This window comes from Elgaria multicarinata, chromosome 4 (genome assembly GCF_023053635.1).
Source record: "Elgaria multicarinata webbii isolate HBS135686 ecotype San Diego chromosome 4, rElgMul1.1.pri, whole genome shotgun sequence".
Lineage (NCBI taxonomy): Eukaryota > Metazoa > Chordata > Lepidosauria > Squamata > Anguidae > Elgaria > Elgaria multicarinata.
In genome coordinates, this window is record NC_086174.1 from 78,947,176 (window position 1) to 78,967,384 (window position 20,209).

General features: G+C 40.2%; 1 protein-coding gene across 1 annotated transcript; it reads left to right on the plus strand.

The window, feature by feature from the left end:
* Window positions 1-5,437: 5,437 nt before the first annotated feature.
* Window positions 5,438-14,860, plus strand: PERP (p53 apoptosis effector related to PMP22). The gene is made up of 3 exons (XM_063124620.1): window positions 5,438-5,862; window positions 11,935-12,078; window positions 14,590-14,860. The coding sequence occupies exons 1-3, from the start codon at window positions 5,649-5,651 to the stop codon at window positions 14,808-14,810; spliced, it is 579 nt and encodes a 192-aa protein (XP_062980690.1). The 5' UTR covers window positions 5,438-5,648; the 3' UTR covers window positions 14,811-14,860.
* Window positions 14,861-20,209: the final 5,349 nt, after the last annotated feature.

A 20,209-nucleotide genomic window follows, 5' to 3' on the forward strand; every position in this document is an offset into this window, starting at 1 on the left:
TAGTTTCTGAAGGCATCTGAACTCTTTGAGGCCCTCCCATAAACCAAATACCTCTCTCGGGGATAAAATGGACATCCAATTGGGCCCCCAAACTCTCATAGTTTTGCTTACAGCCCTCTTTGCCAAGGGAAAGGATTTATAAACATCTCTGGCTTCTTACAGAGGTAGGCCATCACTGTGGGGGAGGAGAGGCCCCTCGCCAGTTCCCCATCCCCTTGCCCCACTCCCTGTTGCTGGCACCAACCCTATTGGTTTTATATTGTATTTTATATTATGGTTTTATACTGTTTTATACTGTTGTTTATACTTTGAAAGTTTTTAATTTTTATGAACCGCCCAGAGAGCTCCGGCTATTGGGCGGTATAGAAATGTAATTAATTAATAATTAAAATAAATAAATAAATAAATAAATAAATATTGCTGCACTGCTTTGCAGCAGGCTGCCTTCTCCACCTTAGAACTCTGCTTCTCACTCCAGCTCCAACTCAGAAGCCAGATCTACTCCAAGCAGGGCATAACATTTTGAAAGCGGATTGAAAACGGTATATGGAATGTGTCAGGACCCCCAACAGTTGTCAGTGGTCTTCAATACCGTTATAAAGATCCTGCCAGAGTCTGGTCTGCTTCCTCAATCCTTTCTTCTCCAGCTGACAGACAGGGCAGCAGGCAGAGCATCTAAGGCAAATGCTTGCTATGTGTCATGTATAGTACTGCTGGTCCCTCCAAGCTAATGAGACCCAGCATTTAACAGTCAATAGATGTATCCATGGACAACGCCACATCCAATCACTGCTGCCTTGGGCTTTTGTCATGCCTGTGCAGAGGAGGTCAAGGGAGGAAAAAATAAATGTCTCTGACCTGTTTGTCTCTTTCAATGAGGGAGGGAGGAAGGGAGAGTGAGTTAGAATCAATTCCCCCTCCATCACTCCCTCATTTTCCCTTTGTTGAGTGATGGGGGCTGCTGGTGGAACAGAAAAATATTAGGTCAATTGAGTTCTTTTGTGTTGCTGTGTGGCTTTCCAAGGGGAGTGGGACCTGCTTTGGACTCATGATCTTCACATTCTTGGCCTCCATTTCATCTTTCTGTAAAATGGCCTTCTAGTGATAGATGGAGCAGAGAAATGTGTGCTCAGGAGTGTTTTGGTGTAGATCTATGGGTCAGAGACACCCCCCTCCCAACACTTTGCTTTGCAGTCCTGCATGCTTTGTTTGCTTGCAAAATTGGTGTTTTTTCATGCTGCTGCTGCGGTGGCACCAATTTGAATGGTGGTGGAAATTTCAGTGGTGGGGATGGGATGAGGTGCAGACCCTTGTAGGTTCCAGCAGGAGAGCAATGTGCCCCCCCAACTCGCAGAAGGTGCCCACCCTTGTTTTAGAGTATGGAGTCCTCTGCTTGGATTGCACCATACTGATCAAATGATGTTATCTACAAACATAGCTATTTCACTGCTCAGCCTGGTATCCACATCCCTTACAAAGAAATTAAATAGTCCTGATATGAATCTATAGGGGACCATATTTCCTTGCTTCTCTGTATTGCAAGATAGTCCATTCATTCCTCCACTCTGCTTCCTGTTCTTTAGCCCATTAGTAATCCCTAAGAGGAACTCTAACTCCTAAGGAACACAGGAAAGAAGCACTATGCCACAAATACCAATTGCTGGGCACAACAGTAGGGGAAAGCTTTCCTTTGAAGTCGTGCTTGTGATCTTCCCAAGAGATCAGGGCCAGATCTACACCGAGCAGGATATGACACTTTGAAAATTGTATATGGAGTGTGTGCCCTGGGCCCCAACAGTTGTCACTACTGTTATAAACCGTTTTAAAGCAGTAGTGTAGATCCTGCCATGGTTGGCCACTGTGGGAAGTAGAATACTGGCTGGACTAGAGAGATTTTTGGCCTGAAAAAGCAGGGCTTTTCTTTAGTCAGGAGGGGACACCACTTTTAAGACAGCAGTTTAAAAGTCATTTTAAATAATGAGAAAATATATGGTCCAGCTGGAGGGGAGCTACACTAGTCAAGTTAGAACGTGTCTTACCATTTTTAAGTGTGCGTTTGGTAGTATTTCGCCACATGACGTTCAGTTTGTGACGTTTTATTGTTGTCTGTTCTCCAGTTTTTATTTTGAACTTCTCTGAAGTAAGTCGTTCTATTTGGTATGATGTGGCCGATTTCATTGTATTAAATGGGTTTCCTGTAGTTCTTAATTAGCCAGTCACATTCCTGGGGGAAAGTTTATGTAATTTCCGTGCCCAAAGTTGGAGCCGTTTTTTTCTTTCAAGCCCCTTTTTGCAGACATTTTTTAGTTTCACTTTTGGGAGGCTGCTTGCTGGTTTGTTTGCCAGTGGAGGATTCTCGGAGAGAAGAGGAAGTGGGAGGGGAAATTGGCAGACAGGGAAAAAAGAACAAACAGATTTCTTTTCTTAGTGTGGCCAAAAGGAATGCATTCCCACAGAAAGAGAAAAGTAAGGAAACGTTTTTAAAAACTGCTACATTTTAAATTGTTCAAAAACAAAACGTTCAATGACTGTAAAAACGACGTTTCATATACTAGTGTAGATCCCCTCCTGATCAAAGGCAACTGTTTACGTAATCAAAATGTTTTCAATCAGTTCTTCTGACAAAATGTTGCAGCAATAACTTAAAGAAACATTAGCTGCATAGTGTCTTTAAGCTTGGGATTGCAGAGTTGCCTTACTGATGACTTCTCCAGTTACTTTTCCTTTTTTGGATTGCAGAAGTAAAAGTTTTGGATTGGATGAAAAAATCTAATTGTGGCGGATTTGGAGATGGAGAGAGAGAAAGTGACATCACTCATCAGGAATAGGATTTGCATTCAGCATTCAAATTAATTGTCCTGATTTCTAACACAGCTGAAGACCACAGTCAGAGCCCACTGGAACAAAAGTTGCTTATTGTAAGTAGCTTGTTGTGCTTATGTAGATTGCCGTTTAAATCATAGAATCAAGATTTGAAAATGGTAGGTGACAATCAAGATAGGTATTTGGACTTCTTCCTTCTTTCTATGCCAGCCTAAGTGGTCCAGGTAATTTCCTGTCACTAAGAAAGGAAGTTGCTGCACCACATCAGCTATCACTTCTTCCTTGGGGTGGGGTTCCAATGCCTTTACTCCATAACACAGCAGTGTCAGTGTCTGGAGACATGTGATAAGTATGACTGTATCATTAAGAAGCCCACTTTCTGCTCCCCTTGAATCATTAGGAGTTTGCCTCTGATTGATTGACTCACTCAGACAGCCATTTTCCAGGTTATGTTGTTGTTGGAATAAATGTTGGTGTTCTGTCGGTGGCTTGGGTGGCTTCAGAAAGGCAGTATAGAAGAAATAAAACAAATAAATAAAAAGTTCCATGTCCTACTTCCGTCAACAGGGCCTGCAGATTTTTCATTTTGCTGCAGACTCAGGGGAGAAAGCATCCTATTACTGACACATGATGCCCTTGTTTATACATGGTTCTAAGAGGATACCTATTTAGGTAGTTCAGCTGCCGGAAAAAGATATTCTCAAAGATAAAACTCCCTGCTTACCTGGGAGCTATCTTGTGAGGGCATGCAGTCCTGGCAGGAAGGAAGGGAGCAGCAGAGAACTGGCAGACTGGAGGGAAGACTCTCTCTCTCTGTCTTGCCTGTGGCTTGTAAATGCAATGTGTTTATAACTGATATTGCCCACTAAGCAATTCTCCTATAGCTACCTCATATAGCTATTGTTAGTCACCAGAAATATGCTATATCTCTCTTACATCAATAAAATATCCAGTTCTCTTATCTGATCTTCTAATTACAATGTAATAATTATAAGGCACATGCACAATCCACCTCCTCCTTAAACAATTAACAGAAACAAGTCCAAACTATTAACGATAGCGTGTTCCCTCAATTTGGACTACGGGGGCTATGGTACTTTTTCTTTTGAGACCCTTTTCTCCTTGTGCTGTTTTCCCAAACTTGATTGCCCCCTCCTGGAGCTGTGACTTACCTTGCAGGGCAAAACATTCCACTTCCTTCAGCACTGGGCCCCTTATATGAATTGGGCCTTTCAGAGGCTATATTTAAATATGTGGGTGATAAGATCTCCTGTTGCCTGCCTATTTGCTGAAGCAGACCTGGCCTATACATGCAGCGCAATGAAGTCGTACGGTAAACTGCCCTCTTATACGTAAAGTTTGCTGCAAGAATAAAACACCAAAGGTGTTAGGGCCTTTCCCCAGGATGAGTTATTTTTAAAGTGCAGGGATTTTTGATGATGATGATGATGATGATGATGATGATTAAACATGTGAGAGCTTTCAAAAATATATTGCCCACTTCCAGCCTGAAGCGGTACGGTTCCAAATTCTACTACCAGATTCTTTTGATGTGAAAAGCAGGCTTGAATGAAGGTTTGAAACCAGTTTGGCTTCATGTTTGAAAAAGAAGTGAAGCTGTTGGTATATCAAGCACATTTGAGGTGGGTTCTACCTCTGGGTCACTGAGCCCTAAGGTTTTTAAAGAGCAGGGCGTATGGACAGACTGGGTGGAATAGATGACTAAGTGGGCTAGGCATGTATGAAAGATGGAGCAATTTCAGAAAGCTGTCTGGGGTATTTGATAATCGCCAAGGGAAGGGGACTGATTCTCTGGATCTGTCTGGGAGATGCTCAGCACAGATTGTGCTGTGTACTGTTTCTCTTCAACTTTTACTTGTTCACATAAATATATCAAAAAGTACATTTCCAACTCAGCTCATAAGGAAGCTACAGGAAAGGTTCCCCAGGGACTTGGGCTGAAACCGCTCTACGAAAGAAATATCTATCTTTCAAATAAAGACTATACTTTGGAATAATATATTTATATATGAGTTGATTTTTGGCCTAAAAAGTACTCTGAAGGCAACATACCAATGAAAATGTATTAAACAATATTGTAATAATAAATAAATATCTTAAACAAATTAAAAACAGGAGGAAAAAATTGTTTTAAAATAGAGACGAAAATCACTTTTATAATCATTCACATGCCAGGTGAAAACAAAAAAGTGAAATGATATACAAGTAACCCAGATGATTTGCAACTTGCTCTTGACTGCATTTCCTCAGAAGCAATATACCACTGATTTCAAATGCATTTACTTCCAAGTAAATGTGTGTGGGATTGTGGTCTTTTCAGCAGGATTTACTTCCAGGACTGGGCTGCTGATGTGTTCTCTGGGTAAGAAACGTCATGTATCTCAGACAGATTTGTTCCGCACTACTGAAGTTTAGCATTTCTTTTGTAGTGAGCTTTATTCTCTTCAAGAAGAGGAATGTAACAGTACGGTAACCTCAGCAGCATACACATACTACAGTGTTTGCTAGGAAAGGGTTAACAAGCTGGGAGTGTACTTGGAACAAGGTTTGTTTATCAGCCAGTTTCTCTCTGGCTCAACAGGTTACTGCTGCCACTGCAGTGTTCTCAGTGACTGGAATCTAGGTGGGGCGCTCTCCTCCCTCAGAGCTTTTCTGCTGATTAAAAACAGGGAGTTTACACACTCGCCTCTCACACGCGCAAGCACAGCCTAAGGAAATCTCCTAGAAGAAAACCCGTCTCTCTCTCTCTCTCTCTTTTTCTCGGGCTTGTTCAGCCATCTTCTCCTGAAGGTTGTCTGCACAGAATGGTCAGGTGTGGCTTGGCCTGTTGGAGGTGCCGATGGCTCCTTCCCCTTCTCCTGGGCTTAGCCATCATCCTGGGCATAATTGCACTGGCTGGCAGGGGATGGTTAGAGTCGGCTGAAGCACCCTATGTGCGCAAGACGTCGCTGTGGTCGGACTGCATGAAACAAAATGAGGAGGACTACAACTGGGCGTGCAATTCCCTCATGGACTATAGTAAGTACTGGCCATTGTGGGTGTCCAGGATTGGTTTCTAGGGCCAGATTCTGATGTCCAAATTAATCAGCCCATAATTCTGGTTTCAGAGATATTAACATGGATTAGAGAGAACCCATCATATGTAAGCATGTTTGAAATCATTGGGTGGAGGGCCGGGGCGGAGGGAGCAGGTGGTATCAAAGTTCTGAGTTCTGCTTGTGAAGAGAAAAGCATAATTACAGTGGGTTAATTGGTGCTGAAATGTGTTGGAATAAATGACATCGTGTCCAAATGTCACACTTGCTAATGTTGAATACTGTACTCTGAGAACTGAAGAAGTGCTTATATCTGGTCTGGGCCAAGGCCTGAAGTTGTGGGAAGCATTTATTTATTTGTGGGTGTTAGCTCAAAGATTTAACAATTGCTATTAACAAAAACTATCATTGCCAAGAATAGTAAAAGGCAGCTGTGATCTGTTGAGTCTGGATCATGGATGATTCGGAAAAGACAGAAATCAAGACTTGACTGGCGTTAAAAAGCAGAGGAAAGCAATAGGGACTGGGTGGTGAGAAAGAGGCAAACATAACAAAACCACAGAGAGAGAGGAGAGAGAAAGAAAGTGAGGCAGTGGAAGAGGCAAGGATAATAATTAAACAGCAAGGCCCTCCGATTGCTCAATTAAGCGTTTTGATGAGAACTTTGCCGCAACAACAATAGAAGAGAACATGATTCACTTAGGCTAGTAATCCCATTTGCTTCAAAGGCCCTGTTGGCTGCCACTCCCTTTATCCCATGGAACTTCTTTTTTATTTTGAGAAGACATGCCTACCAGCGTTTTAAGTGCACAAAAGATATATTGTATGGCAGTGACAGTTATATCATGGAAGAACAGCCAAATAATGAGCCTGCTAAATATATTTTCATTATATATTTTATAGTGAATTTCCAGGCAGTTTCTCATTTAGAGATTCTAAATGTGCATATTTTTGTTGCCGCATAACTATTTTACTCCTCCAAGTCACTAAAATATCTGGAGTGTCATATTTGGACTGTGTAGAATGTACACTGTTCATGCTAAAAGTGTTCAGAAAAAGTAGAATTCAGCATTCAAATAAGTCAAGCTGTGAATTGCCAGTTGAATATGTACAAATAGTAGCAGGTGAGCTTTAGCATTGGGTATAAATGCAGGACATGCTAGCAATCTGTATACATAGGCCCCGATCCAGAGAGCTATTTTATTTGTGGCTGAGGCCACGTGTACACCTTGCAGAGACTTCTTTCTTTCTTCTTTGCACACTGGACTCACATACCATTTCACAAGTTGCTTGAAAAATCTTGTAAGTTTCAACCCTGGCTGGCCATGTAGGTGCGGCTACTGTGTAATTTACATGAAGAATCCCACAGGTGGGTGCAGAGCTCTTTGTGAATTTTTGAATTGTGGCCATAACAGATGACAATATGCAATGTTTAGCATGTTGGTGCCTCTAGGACTAACCAAAAAAGATGTTTTAATGTAGATTGTATTAGTCTTTGTGTAATATGTTAGTTCTTTGGGCCACATGGTGCCTTCAGAGCTAACATAATAACAGAGAGTACTTGGGTTTTAAGAACTGAGAAACATTAATGCTATTCACAAGTAATTTAAAACATAATTCATATTTGTTTCACATTAGACATTAATGATTACCCCCTCTAACCTTAAAAAGTCAAACTGTAGATGAAATATGCACCTTATGTATTTTTTTAAAAATGGCTGTAATTTGGGGGCTCAAATCCCATGCTATCCCCAGCAAGACTAGGGGTGCTTCCAGACAAGGCTTTTATTGTGGAATTGCACTGCCTCATTCATGGAATTTTACAGGGGTTTCAGATGTCATCAGTTTCCGTTTGTAGCCGTCTTGTATTTTCCCACCACTCCTGTCTTTTTTCTTAGTAGAAAAAGAATAATTAAGGAAGGAAAGATGGAATAGCTGTGCAATGCCTTTTGATTGATGGTATTAAGAGCCTTCCATCTGAAAGCACCCTAAAACATTTATTGTGGCATAAATTCTTATATGGCAGTATGCACCTCTGTGTTGTGAGTCATTATACGATAATAAGGGTATAAGATGAGTCCAGGTGTCCCCTTATTCTCACCCCTTCCCAAACAGATGATTAACACTCTTTATGTTGGACTCAAATTTCCTGCCTCTGAAATTAAATAAGGCTAGGCAAAAACATGGCTTTGATCTAGAGATCAAAGATCCCTTCCTTTGCAAAAACTATGCAACTCTAAAAGCCCTCTTCGTTGTTCAGGTAGGTATTTGGCTATTATATATATGCATCAGTACTTACTTGCAAATAAAATATAGGATAGTCTAGAGAAGCAGGAGATTTTAGTAAACATAGATGTCTCTTCGCATTCTGCTGTTTTGTTGCAAGGCTCATTGCTGCCTTTTAGTTCTAGAGTGTGCCACAGCCAATCATGCAGGCCACTGCAAATTTAATTGCAGCAGCTTATTTGTATGAAAGCCTCATTTATCTTTAAGTTGCAATTATATTCAGTAATGAGGGTTTATCTATTTTATGAGTTACTTCAGTAAGTTGTCTGTAATCATATCATGAGGCAGTTTTCATTCATTTTAAAGAATTGAGCTGTGTTAAAACTTTTAAATAGTAAACACGCTATTTTAATATAGAGGATACTGAGCAACAATTGCTTTTTTTTTTCTTTAGAAAAAGCCATCATAATCCAGATGTTTTTAGAGGCACCTGTGAAAAAATCCAGCTACTGTCATGCCACAGCCAACCTAGACTTGCCCATTTCTTTTGTCACCACTTCCCAATTAACCTTAACTCTTAGGCAGGAAGCACTGCAAAAATGTTAGATGAATTTTTCAACCCTGGCCAAGAGCAACAGCCAGCCTGAACTTGTTACTGTAAGGCAGCCTTTACCCCCATCCACCCTTTTGTTGTCTTAAGGATGCTGGAAAGCTCAAAGCACTACCAGTGAGAAGGCATTATACGACTATTCCATTTTTTCTTTCTTAGCAGATTTTCTACAGTAAGAGTATAGATGGAAGGAGCGGTGGGAAAACACGGGAAGGTCTTGAGTTGAAGATGACTACGTTTGGACTACCTGTAAAATTCTGTGAATGAAGCAAGGCAGTGACACCATAAAAGCCTTTGGGAGCACCCTAAGTCCAGCAGCCAGGCTTGCGGGGATAGTTGCTCTTTGGGATGTTACCCTACATTCCAAATTAAGAAGGTTTATTAAGATCAGGGATGGAGATATAATGAAAGGGGGGAACATAGGCCTTAGCTAGACCTACCTGTTAGTCCGCGACAGAGGGGTGAAGATCTCACGATAGTTTTTTTACAATATCCCCCCTCTGTTTACACGCGGTGCATGACGACCTCAGAGGGAGAGGCGTTGCACCTGCCATTTTAAAAAAAAATTCTTAACGAGCCAGCAGTGCACAAGTGCTCGTGCGCAAAAGGTAAGTGTTGTTTATTTTTAAAAAAATTCCCTGCTCCCTCCACCCCATCCCCCATGGGTGCAGTGCTCCTGAAGAGCTCTGCACCCCGTGCGTGGGTCCCAGCTCCTTGCGAGTAACTGCAAGGAGCTGGGATAAACCATGGCGCCTGGCCACACGTTCTGCAATCTTGGGCTCGAAACTCTTTACTTTCTAAACTAAGTATCACAATGGAATCTTAAACTTAATGCAAAGAACACCCATGATGTCCACATGACAACAATTTGTCATTGGGAATAAGTTCTATTTTGCACCTTTTGGAATCAGGAAAAGAGAGCTATTGTGGTAGTTGGAGCTGGGTAGACCTCTAGGGCAGAATATTTTGGCTCTTGGACATGGCATGTTCAACCACACACAGAGGAGTCCATTGGATATAGCTGACAACTTAGGAAGGTGGAAGCAACAGGTGAGAATTGGAAGGTATTTGTATTCTGCTCCATGTAGACAGAATTCTCATGGGGAAATCCTACCTGTATGTATGGAGGATGTTTGAAATGTGATAGGTAGGCTGTTTTAAAATGGAGACGCTAGGCAACATTGGCCTTTCTTCACAGCACCTTTAGTATGTATTGAGGACATCAGTTCAGTCTTAGAAAAAAAATTCCAAAGAAGGGCAATTTGCGTTGAACTCGATATGAGTTAAATCTTTGTAAATCCTTAGAAGTTTACAACTTGCAAACTAATTAAAAATGGGGCTTACTTAGTTTGGCATAGCACAATAAACCAGTTGGTCTGTAAAATTACTACAGAACCTCTGGATTTCCAGACTGACATTGTTTCCCATAAATTTGGAGCAGGTTTTGTTTGAAAAATGTGGGAATGAACCATAGTGTGAAACAAACGATTAGTCACTGCACATAATGGTGGTGTAAAAATGGGTTCTAATTAAAAGCTGTACATAACTCATACTATACTTTACTCCACCCTTCCCGATGATAAGCAAGCTAACTTAATGTTTTCAAGAAAGATCACTCCTTAATGCAAACCATCAGTGGCTTCTGATTCTTATTCAAGTTGGTACTTGTTAAGTGTGAATGTTGCAGAGGGTATAAGAAAGAACCACTCCTTTAATATGGAGTGGGGAGGCGGGATCCTCTGCTTGGAATGTTCCTTAACCGCCAGCTTCTTAATTCAGATTTGTCTGTGAACCAAATTAGATGTAACATGGTGTTATGTGTGCCTCTCCCCTTTTTTTGGTAATGAAAAATAGCCCTAGGAAACTGAGTTTTATTGAAGTGGTGATGGGGCTGCAGGGGCATGATGGGAAAAAGTCAATGCTCCGTTCCACCCTCTGGCTGTGTTTTACCTGCTCAGTTACCTCCCCTTACGGAAAAATATGTTTATTTTTCCCCTTTCAGGTGGAAATGCAACTGGGTGAGGGCAATTTTGAGGGCAAATAGGTCAGAGGGGAAAAGGCAACCTAACATCTCCCCCACCCTGTTTCTCCAGTCAAGTTGGGGGAGGATGCACATGAAAGTTTGTTGTGCCAGGCTAATGCTATCCAGGATTTTAAAGGCTATGTTAAACCCTGAGTAAAATCCTAGTTAGGGAAACTGGTTACCATTGGCCATAGTTAAGGAGCTGGGAATGTTATGTTCATGCTGGACCATAAGGACTTCTCAGATGATGCTTTCATTGTGCAATTCTACATATTACTGTTTATTACTACATATTACTACATATTACAACTCTGGATTATAATATGCGTTTCAATACTTCTTCAGTCAACTCTGCATTAATAAGTGAACTTTTACAGGCAAGTGATTTGATATTTATTTCACCACTAAGTTGGTTAAAATTTATAGTCATTTTTCTCACCTTTAAATGTTGCTGTAGGTGAGATCCTGCAGAACGTTACTGGAGCCCTTTTCTAAGAAATTAAAAGATTTAAACTCCTGATATAGGAAGGTACGATGTTCAATTACCTTATTAAATGATATTAAGAAAATTTCCAGTAAGTCTTGCAGGAATATTCTTTCATTATTGTTGTCACCCTTGTATCTTCAGCTTACCTCCAATGTGTATAGAGAGGGATATAGAGCACCTTTCACTTATTAAAGTCTCAAAGTTTCAGCATGCAGAGTTGACTGAAGAAGTATTGAAAAGCACATTATAATCCGGAGTTGTCATTTTAGCACTCTGCACATTGTCTTGTTCGCTTACAGCAAACATGTTTGCTTCTATTTCAAGTTCTACAATTTTTACAATGTTTAATGTATTAACACATATTTGTAATATTTATGTCATATGTAATATATAATTTGGTTGTCTGCTCAATACAGCTATGATTTGTAAAGTTCTTTTTGCAGTGTGTACCATTTGTACAGGTCCGATCTGCTTTGCTTATGTACAGTAAGGGCTCCTCTCGTTTTGCTGTCAGTTCTTTAGTTCAGCATAATATATGGCCCAGATCCAGTTGGTGTAAAAGTATTGGTCCTGGACACAGATGCATAATCCCAAATGTATCATAAGATGCACCTGGACAGACCAAAGCAAGATGTGATATATATCAGCACATTTACTGTATATAATTTCCCCTCTTTCTCTCCCCCCCTTTTTTTTCTTCTTCTCAAAGGCTGGGGTAAAGCTGCTGCTGCTACATACCTTGTTGGCTTTGTCATCCTCTGTATCTGTTTTTGCCTAGCAGTCATAGCATTTTCCATTGATATACTACGGTTTAACTTTGTCCGAGGAATTGGAGGCTTGCTCTTCGTTGTTGGTAAGTTTACAGCTAAAAGAGATTGATTTTTAAACTTCTTGTCACTTTCCTGATATATTTCCTTCTTTTCTAAAATTTTGTTCTAGAGAGAATTATGTTCTCATTTTTAAAATTAGTAGATGACACTAGACTTGTGTTAATCCAAAAGTAATCAAGATCATAATAACTAGGGATATATAACTAATATTTGTAACAGCACAGATACATATTCATTTTATTTTCAGCTACTGAGCTCCCATTAGCCTTTAGTTTAAATTTGTCTTAGATTCCCACTAGTCTGAGATCCTGACCTATAGAGCTCCTAGGTATGATGACCATTTTCCATATTAGGGAAGTTGCTTGCAAATTGCTGCATGTGTGTGCCTTTATGGACTGGGCCATATATGCAAACTTGGTACCGTTTTCCTCTACACAGTCTCTCCTGACTGTCCATTGGTAAAGGAAAGGACTACGTGAAAAGTTGCTATATGTGTTCCCTATGTTGCATTGCCTGCGATTGCAGCGGCTATTTCTAAGGCTGCTGCAATTGCAGAAATTGCAGCAGAGTATGTGTCACTCTGGTTCACTGCAGAATCATACACAGTCTAAAACTAGTTGCAGAAAAAGCGACTGTAGAACATAGTGGCTGTCTAACTAGATGCTTCACATCACCGTGTGCTTTGTAATGCTCCTTGGTTAACCATTTGAAATGTCTAGATCAGGGCTGGGCAGAAGGAAGGCCACAGTCCAGTGGTGAACCACTGGCCAGTTGCTGATGGCCCCTTTGCTCTAGAATTTTTGCAAAGAATGCTGGGCCAATGGAGGGCTGTCATCGGCACATGGCATCCTTGGGTGGCTCTGCCATTGCCCCAGCTCCTTGAAGAGACACACCACTGATATCTGCTTGGAGCCTGCTATTAAGGTTTCCCCCCCCCAGCCCGGTGTCCCCCCCCCCCAGCCCCATACTGCAAGCAGCTCCAGTTGACTGGGTCTAGTCACCATTGGAATGTCCCACAATGCTAGAGAGCAAAGCTTTGCAGGGGCTTTGTGGGAAATTAAAATAGTAACAAGACCCAGCATCCAAGGGCTGCTTGGAATTGATCCCTGCCATTGCCAGGGCCCAGTAATAGCAGATATGGTCCTCTAAAGGGCACTTTGCTCAGGGCCCTCTCAAAACTGGAGCTACCTGTGGACTAGTGAACTTTGCTCTGATCTAGCAAGGCACTACTTACGTTCTTAAGCAAGAGGAGTAGTTAGGATACACAGATTAGTCTACCTTAAGTTCCTGAGTATGAACTGTTTCTTTGCATATTTATAACACACTGAGACTCTACTTCAAAAAAATAGATCACACAAGACTGAAGTCAGATCAGCTTCTTCGATTATATCTATGCTACAGGAATTGGCTGCCTATCCTCTTTCCTCCTTTTTTGCCCCGAAATCACAGTCAGCTACTTTTGGCGCAGGGCAAAGACACAACACAGCAGTGTTCTTCTCTGCATCTTTACGTGGCAGCAATTACACTCAAAAGTAGACTTTTTCTTTCTTGAAGAAGTCAAATCCCAGCTTCCCCCAGCTTCATTCTCACTTTAAACTGTGTTGCATCTTCTGAAGTAATCCAGGGAGTTTGCTCCTATTGTAAGTCAATATACTTTGCCCAGGACAGATTCTACCCATCTATCTACACTACTTCCAACATGTATTTTGCAACGCCAAACATATAGTCCAGTTCTTCCTCACCTGAAAGTAGGCATAATGGTGGCAAATCTCATGAGGAGACTGAGGTTAAAGTAAAAATTCTAACTCTCTCTCTCTCTGTGTGTACATAAATATTGTTTAAAGTATTATGTATGGTATCCTATACTTGGTATTATGTATGGTATCCCTATACAAAAAAGAACCCTAAAGGCAACCACCATAGGAACAAATTCAACACATTGAATTAAATAGTCATTTAAACAATTTTTCTACTCCAAGTAATTTTTTACTAAAGTAACCACTTTACAATACAATGCTACTACCACATATGTAATCCCTATACTACTGCTTCTTCAGCTAGATGTGTTGCACCAGGGGGACCCATCGCTAGCGCAATAGGAACTATCAGTTCCTAAAGTATCCCCGAAAATGTCGGAAACGCTCATTTCTAGAACAGAACAGGTAATCAGAGCTCTGTCCTGAGAACTCTACTGTCCTGTTCCAGAAATGAGTGTTTCTGCTCATTTCAGGAACCGCTAGCGTCCTGTTGTGCTAGCAGTAGCTCCACCTAGTTCACCATAGCATAGTTTCTAGTGCGGATAAAAGCTCATAGTGTCTGATAATGCAAGCTAAGTACTAAGTTGAAAACCTTTTACATAATCTGCTCTTGGAACATATTGTTGATGACTTCAGAATATCCATGTTGTTTTGCTAACTCAGTTGGTAATTGTAGGAGTTACGCATTAAACATAAATAATACTCCAAATGCCTGTGCAGGAGAAAATGTTATTAATTTAACTCCTAATTGATTTTCTTTTCTCTATTTTCATTCAGCTGCTTTCCAGATTATAGGCTTGGTCATCTATCCAGTGATGTTTGTTGAAGAGATTCCATTGACAGGAAGTAACATGTTCAGTTGGGCCTATGGCTTTGGTTGGGCAAGCACTGTTATTGCAATAGGCTGTGCGTTCTTTTTCTGCTGTCTTCCCAACTGGGAAGATGAAGTTCTGGGTAACATAAAACCCTACATGTACAGTGGTGCCATGGATGTTTGATGCAGAGTTGGTATAAAAGATTGTTTTGAGTAAATAAAGCAATATTATTTCTGCTCAATGGAAAAAAAACTGTACTTATATTGCCATATTCTCATCTGAATTAATTACTAGCTGTCTTCTAATAATAAAGCCAAAAACTCCACAGTTTCTTTTTAGACCTGTATCCATTTTCAGATCGGGCAGGTGTTGTATTACACAGAAGAAATTGTATTCTGTATTTTTATAATTAAATATGGGCTTCGCTTTTAATAGCTTTTGGTTGCACAGGAAACAAAGAAATTGGTGTAGTTTGTTCTATATGCTTATGTTTTATTGACTGAATTGAAAATCAAGAATCTTTTGAATCTTTTTTACATTGTGAGGCCAATGCACCTCTTCTAGGTCTGTAGTTCAGGATCCTTATCCGATAATGTTGCTCTGAAGTGGATTTAACCCCCTCCTCCACTAAAACCAGTTATAACAAAGCAATGTATATGAGAACACTTCTAAAAAACACAAAATAAATATCTGTACATTCAGCATGCAAGCCTCTAAGCACTGTTTTCTTCTGAAATCTTATTAACTTCAGTTGGACTTACAGTAGAGCAATGCTTGGTGGACTGCAGCAAAAATGACTACTGCACGCAAATTCCAAATATGAGGCGTACAGTATTTTGTAAGTGCAGGTATATAACATGTATTGGCATTCTATAGGTCCTGATCATGAATTAATTTCACAGATCCCCCAAATTGTCAATATATTTCCAAACACTGTAATGTATTTAGTATTTTTTCACAGTTGAGAAATTTTAGGTTTTCAAAGCATGCTGATTTTAAATGCTATAAGTACTAATGCACAGTATTTAAGAAAAGCTCCTTTGAAGTCATTGTTAACAAAATTATCATGACTGGAAACCTTGATTGGAATATGCGTATATTTTACTTTACATTAAAATATGTTAGCATATAAAATCTAAATTTATGATTGCTATTTGAATTAAAATATGTTAATTAGAAGAGTTTAGTATGTCAAATAACTAGTGTTTTATATCTTTGTATAGAGGGTTTTTTTATATTTGCAGAAATCTTGTATATTGCAATTTAGGGTGCAACCCTAAGCACATTTAGACAGAAAAATGTCCTACAACTCTCAGCATCCAGCATGGTTGACTGGGGAATTCTGGGAGTTGTAGGGCTTTTTTATTTAAAATGCATAGGATTGTGCCCTTATACTCTCACAAATGGCTATTTTATGTGTTATAATTCTCATTGTCCAAAAGAATCAATCCACATTTGCATTATTTGATTAATAAAGGGTAATAAATCTTTATTTATTTGATTAATGAATGCCATAAATTTCTTAGGGAAATCTGCATTGATTCCAATAGTTGTAAATATTTTGGATTTATTAGAAATTAGAAGTTATATTATATTAAGTTAGGCCACAATTCAACACTGTAAAACATACTGTATAATACAACTGTATAGTTTGGGCCACATGACACAGCAACACACAAACAAGAACATATCATTTTTTCAAAAAGTTTGAACTATCTATTGTAATTTGTAAATGTTTGTACTTATCAAAACTTCAAAACAACAACAACTACTACTAAGTCTCTAATCCTATATCCAATTACCAAGAGGTAATTGGTATTTACTTCTGGGTAAACACTTTAAATAAAGAAAATATGTAAATAGAAATTTCTTTCCTTTAAAAAAGGTTCAACAAGGAGGGTGGAAATTAGCACGGATGATTTGACAGTTCATAGAATATCATTTTCTGGTACACTCATACAGAAGACTGTAAACCTCACTCAAAAATCCACACCATCATTTTGGCATATGATAGGTACAGAGAAAATCTAGCCCCTGCTAATTTCCAGCTGCTTCAGTTCATGATAAACCAGTGGCATGCACCTCGAAGAACAAAGCCAGGTTTTGCTAGACTCTAGACCATCACAATACCACCTTAAGTGTGGGTTAGTGGAGGCATCCCAAACGAGTAATCCAAGTTCATATCAGCCCATGGATGTTCATGAAAATATTAGTGTAGGGTTGGGCAACTTGTGGCCCTCCAGATGTTTTGGCCTACAACTCCCATCAGCCCTAGCCAGAATAACCAATGTTGAGGGACAATGGAACTTGTAGGCCAAAATATCTGGAGGGCCACAAGATGACCACCAATATGCTAGTGGCTTGGCATAGGTTGACACAGCAGTAAACACTTACAAGCTTCCCTGCTTAGCAGCTACATACTTAAATGGATGTTTGAACCAGCTCTTAAGATCTTGATCATTTTGGTAAGTGATTAAAAACTAACTCTCTGGGGTGGGGGGTGGAGAATCTGGGAAAGGTTTTGAGAGAGAGAGAGAGAGAATTCATCTAGAACACCTCTCCTGCAAAATCAATCCAATGAATGGTGAGTTGGAAATGAGCACACCTCTTATAGTTGCAAATTCCTATGGCTTTTCATAATAAGATCCACACAGGAAATTATAGGGATTGGAGGCCATCTTCCACTTACCATGAACTGAGATGTATCTATATTTATATGCCCTCCACTTTGTAACCTTCAGTTCCTACAACAATTATTTCCCCCCTACTATTTTAAGGGTCCCAGTCTTCTTTCCACAGTGAAGACTCCAGTTGGAACAGACATTTTACATTCTACAGAATGCTTCTAAAAGAAAAAAATGAATGTTTGCAATATTTTTAGGCCATATAATTTGATATTTTGGTTCAGAATGATGGATCCCTTGCTTAATGGCTTTATGTTCATATGTTTAAGAGTAAGCAGTTAAGTTACAGGAATTACTAACCACTTGTACTAAACTATGGGATTTTAAAAGCATTGTATGAACTCCAGTTAAATAAACACTTTTTATACATTCAAATGGGAGTGTTTTATTCAGCAACTACATTACTGCAAGAGAAGGGTGGAAGAAACATATTTTGAGTGCAGTCCTGAGGAATTACTACTTGATAGACAGAAGACTCTGATATCTGAATCGTCTTGTCCATCCTATGCCCTGCGGGGAGGAGCCAAACAGTGTAACAAGAAGATGGAGATGAAACACTTCCCAATTTTCCTTTTCCTTACATTTACAGCTAGGTGACTCGGCTCATCTAGCTGACTTCCTTCTTAGTGGGCGGGATGGGTGATGGAGAGGATTTAGGATCCTGCAGATCCTGGCATCAATATGGGTTTTCAAATAAATGAACTATTTAAAAATCATTCATGTGAAGAAACGTGTGGGTTGTCTCCACATATGTCACTAAATGTGGAAAAACAACATAGATTTTCTCTCCACTGTGCCCTATTTAAAATGTTTAGAGCTTCTCTACATGAAAGATTTATTGCATGCTTGTGGTCAGCAACTCACAGAAGTTTACAGGGCCTTTACATGATGTCAACTTCCAGGATGTTTCCCATGCTTTCCCCCAGTAATTTCACTTTAAAAAATAACCCTGAGATAATGCTATAATTCCACCACTAGATGGCACTGTTTCATTGAGCTTATTAGCATTACCAAGAGGGGAAGTTTTCAATTCAAAATCACGTGGTTGCCATCTAAAGGAGTACACAGTGACCATGGAAAGACTCTAGAGGAAGAAACACAGTAAGGGTGCGTCCCCCCCCCCCTTAATGTAAAAAAACCCTTGAAACTTGGGTCTGTGCAGCTCCCTGCTACAAGGTGGTCTCTCTCAACTATAAAACCGTTAGGATGCAATCCCATGGAACCATAGGATTTTTCTGAGTTTCCCCTCTAAGGCTATAGACTCTGCTACAATTTTGGAAAGGGAAATCTGAATGGGGGGTGTTTCCCCCTTCTCCCTGCAATATTGAGCTCTGAGGATGCAAATGAGGAGGAAGGGGACAGGGAGGCGAGGCACCCCAGAATCCTGGCCTCCCAAGTTCCCTTCCTGAACCCTTCGTAATTCCACTATACCTGCTCAAAAGTGAAAACAACAACAAAAAGAGGATTTATATCCCAGCTTTTTTCCTCTTGCAAGGTACCCAAAACAGCCTACATGATCCTTCCCTCCCCATTTTATCCCTACAACAACCCTGTGAGCTAGGTTAGGCTGATACTCAGTGACTGGCCCAAAGTCATCCTGTGAGCATGTTGGGGACTGGAACCTAGATCTCCTAGATCTCCCAGTCTAACACTCTAACCACTACACCACATGGGCTCAGGCATTTATTTTGATTTCATGTGTTGTCTTTAGGACAGATTTTAATGCCTTTTAAAAACACTATTAGCATACACATGTAAACTAGAGCAGAGGAGGGGCAAAAGGTAGCTCCGGTCCTAATCATAGAGCTCCAGGTGAGTTGCAGTAGATTGGGAAGGATTTCCAATTCCCAGTTGTCTAACAACAGCAACAGTTAAAAACTTTGCTCAGCCTAAATTAGGTTGCATGAAAAAGAATACATTCCTCCCCACCCCCCGAAAGGACTTGTTGGCTTGGTTCTAGTACTCATCACAAATTCCTGGGTTCCTTCTTAGTGTATGTCTTAGCCACTATTTTGCACCAGGCTCTGGTGGTGGTTCTCAGGGTTCTAGTAAACCCAAAGTTAGAGCATACAAGATTTCCTATAAATGCCTATTGTGATAGTATCCCCCCCCCCCCCGTTGTTCTATATATCCAATCAGATGATCCTTCATAAGATTATCCTTACATTTTAAAAGACCTAAGCCCTCGAGGTCGGAAAGGAGAGGCATAAATTGAAATTAATAATGGAAAGGAAATTATTATGGCCTGTTCACTAACACGCCCTACCTCAGAGAGCAGCCCAGCAAAGTTGCTGCAATTCTGGGCAGTTGGCAGCTGGTGGTACTAGTGAGGAGACAGTTGGTTGGGAAGCAACTCCTCTGCCCTGCTTTTTTCTCACTGGATTGTGAGGAGGAGCAACAGCTATAACAGGCCCTGCAGCTGGAGAACAGTTTTTATGATCCCACTGAAATGACCCACTAAGGGAATTTTGCCTGAAGGACCCCCAAAATCTGTAACGTCTCATTTCATGCTCTACAACGAACACAGTTGGTTTCATGCCACGTTTTGTTCAGGTTCTGTGCTGCTGCCCAAAATAAATTTCAAATAACCCCCATTTTATTATTTTTCAACTTAGGCATCGATAAAGGTTTGGGTTAAATGTTAGTCCTAATATAAGCTCAACTTTTCATCAGAATCGGTGGAAACAGTACAGCTGCAAGAGCAGGTTTATTCTAGTAAGTAAATGGTGCTACCCTTGGTTTTAGGGATGCAGCTTAAGTGTATTGTTTAGGTACAGGCAGGTTTGAATTTAGCAGGTTGAAATTATTATTTCTTTATACAACCAAGCATACAAATGCCTATCAAATAGCCTCAAATGTGGGAAATGTCCCTGACCATGTAGCTGGCACAACCTATTC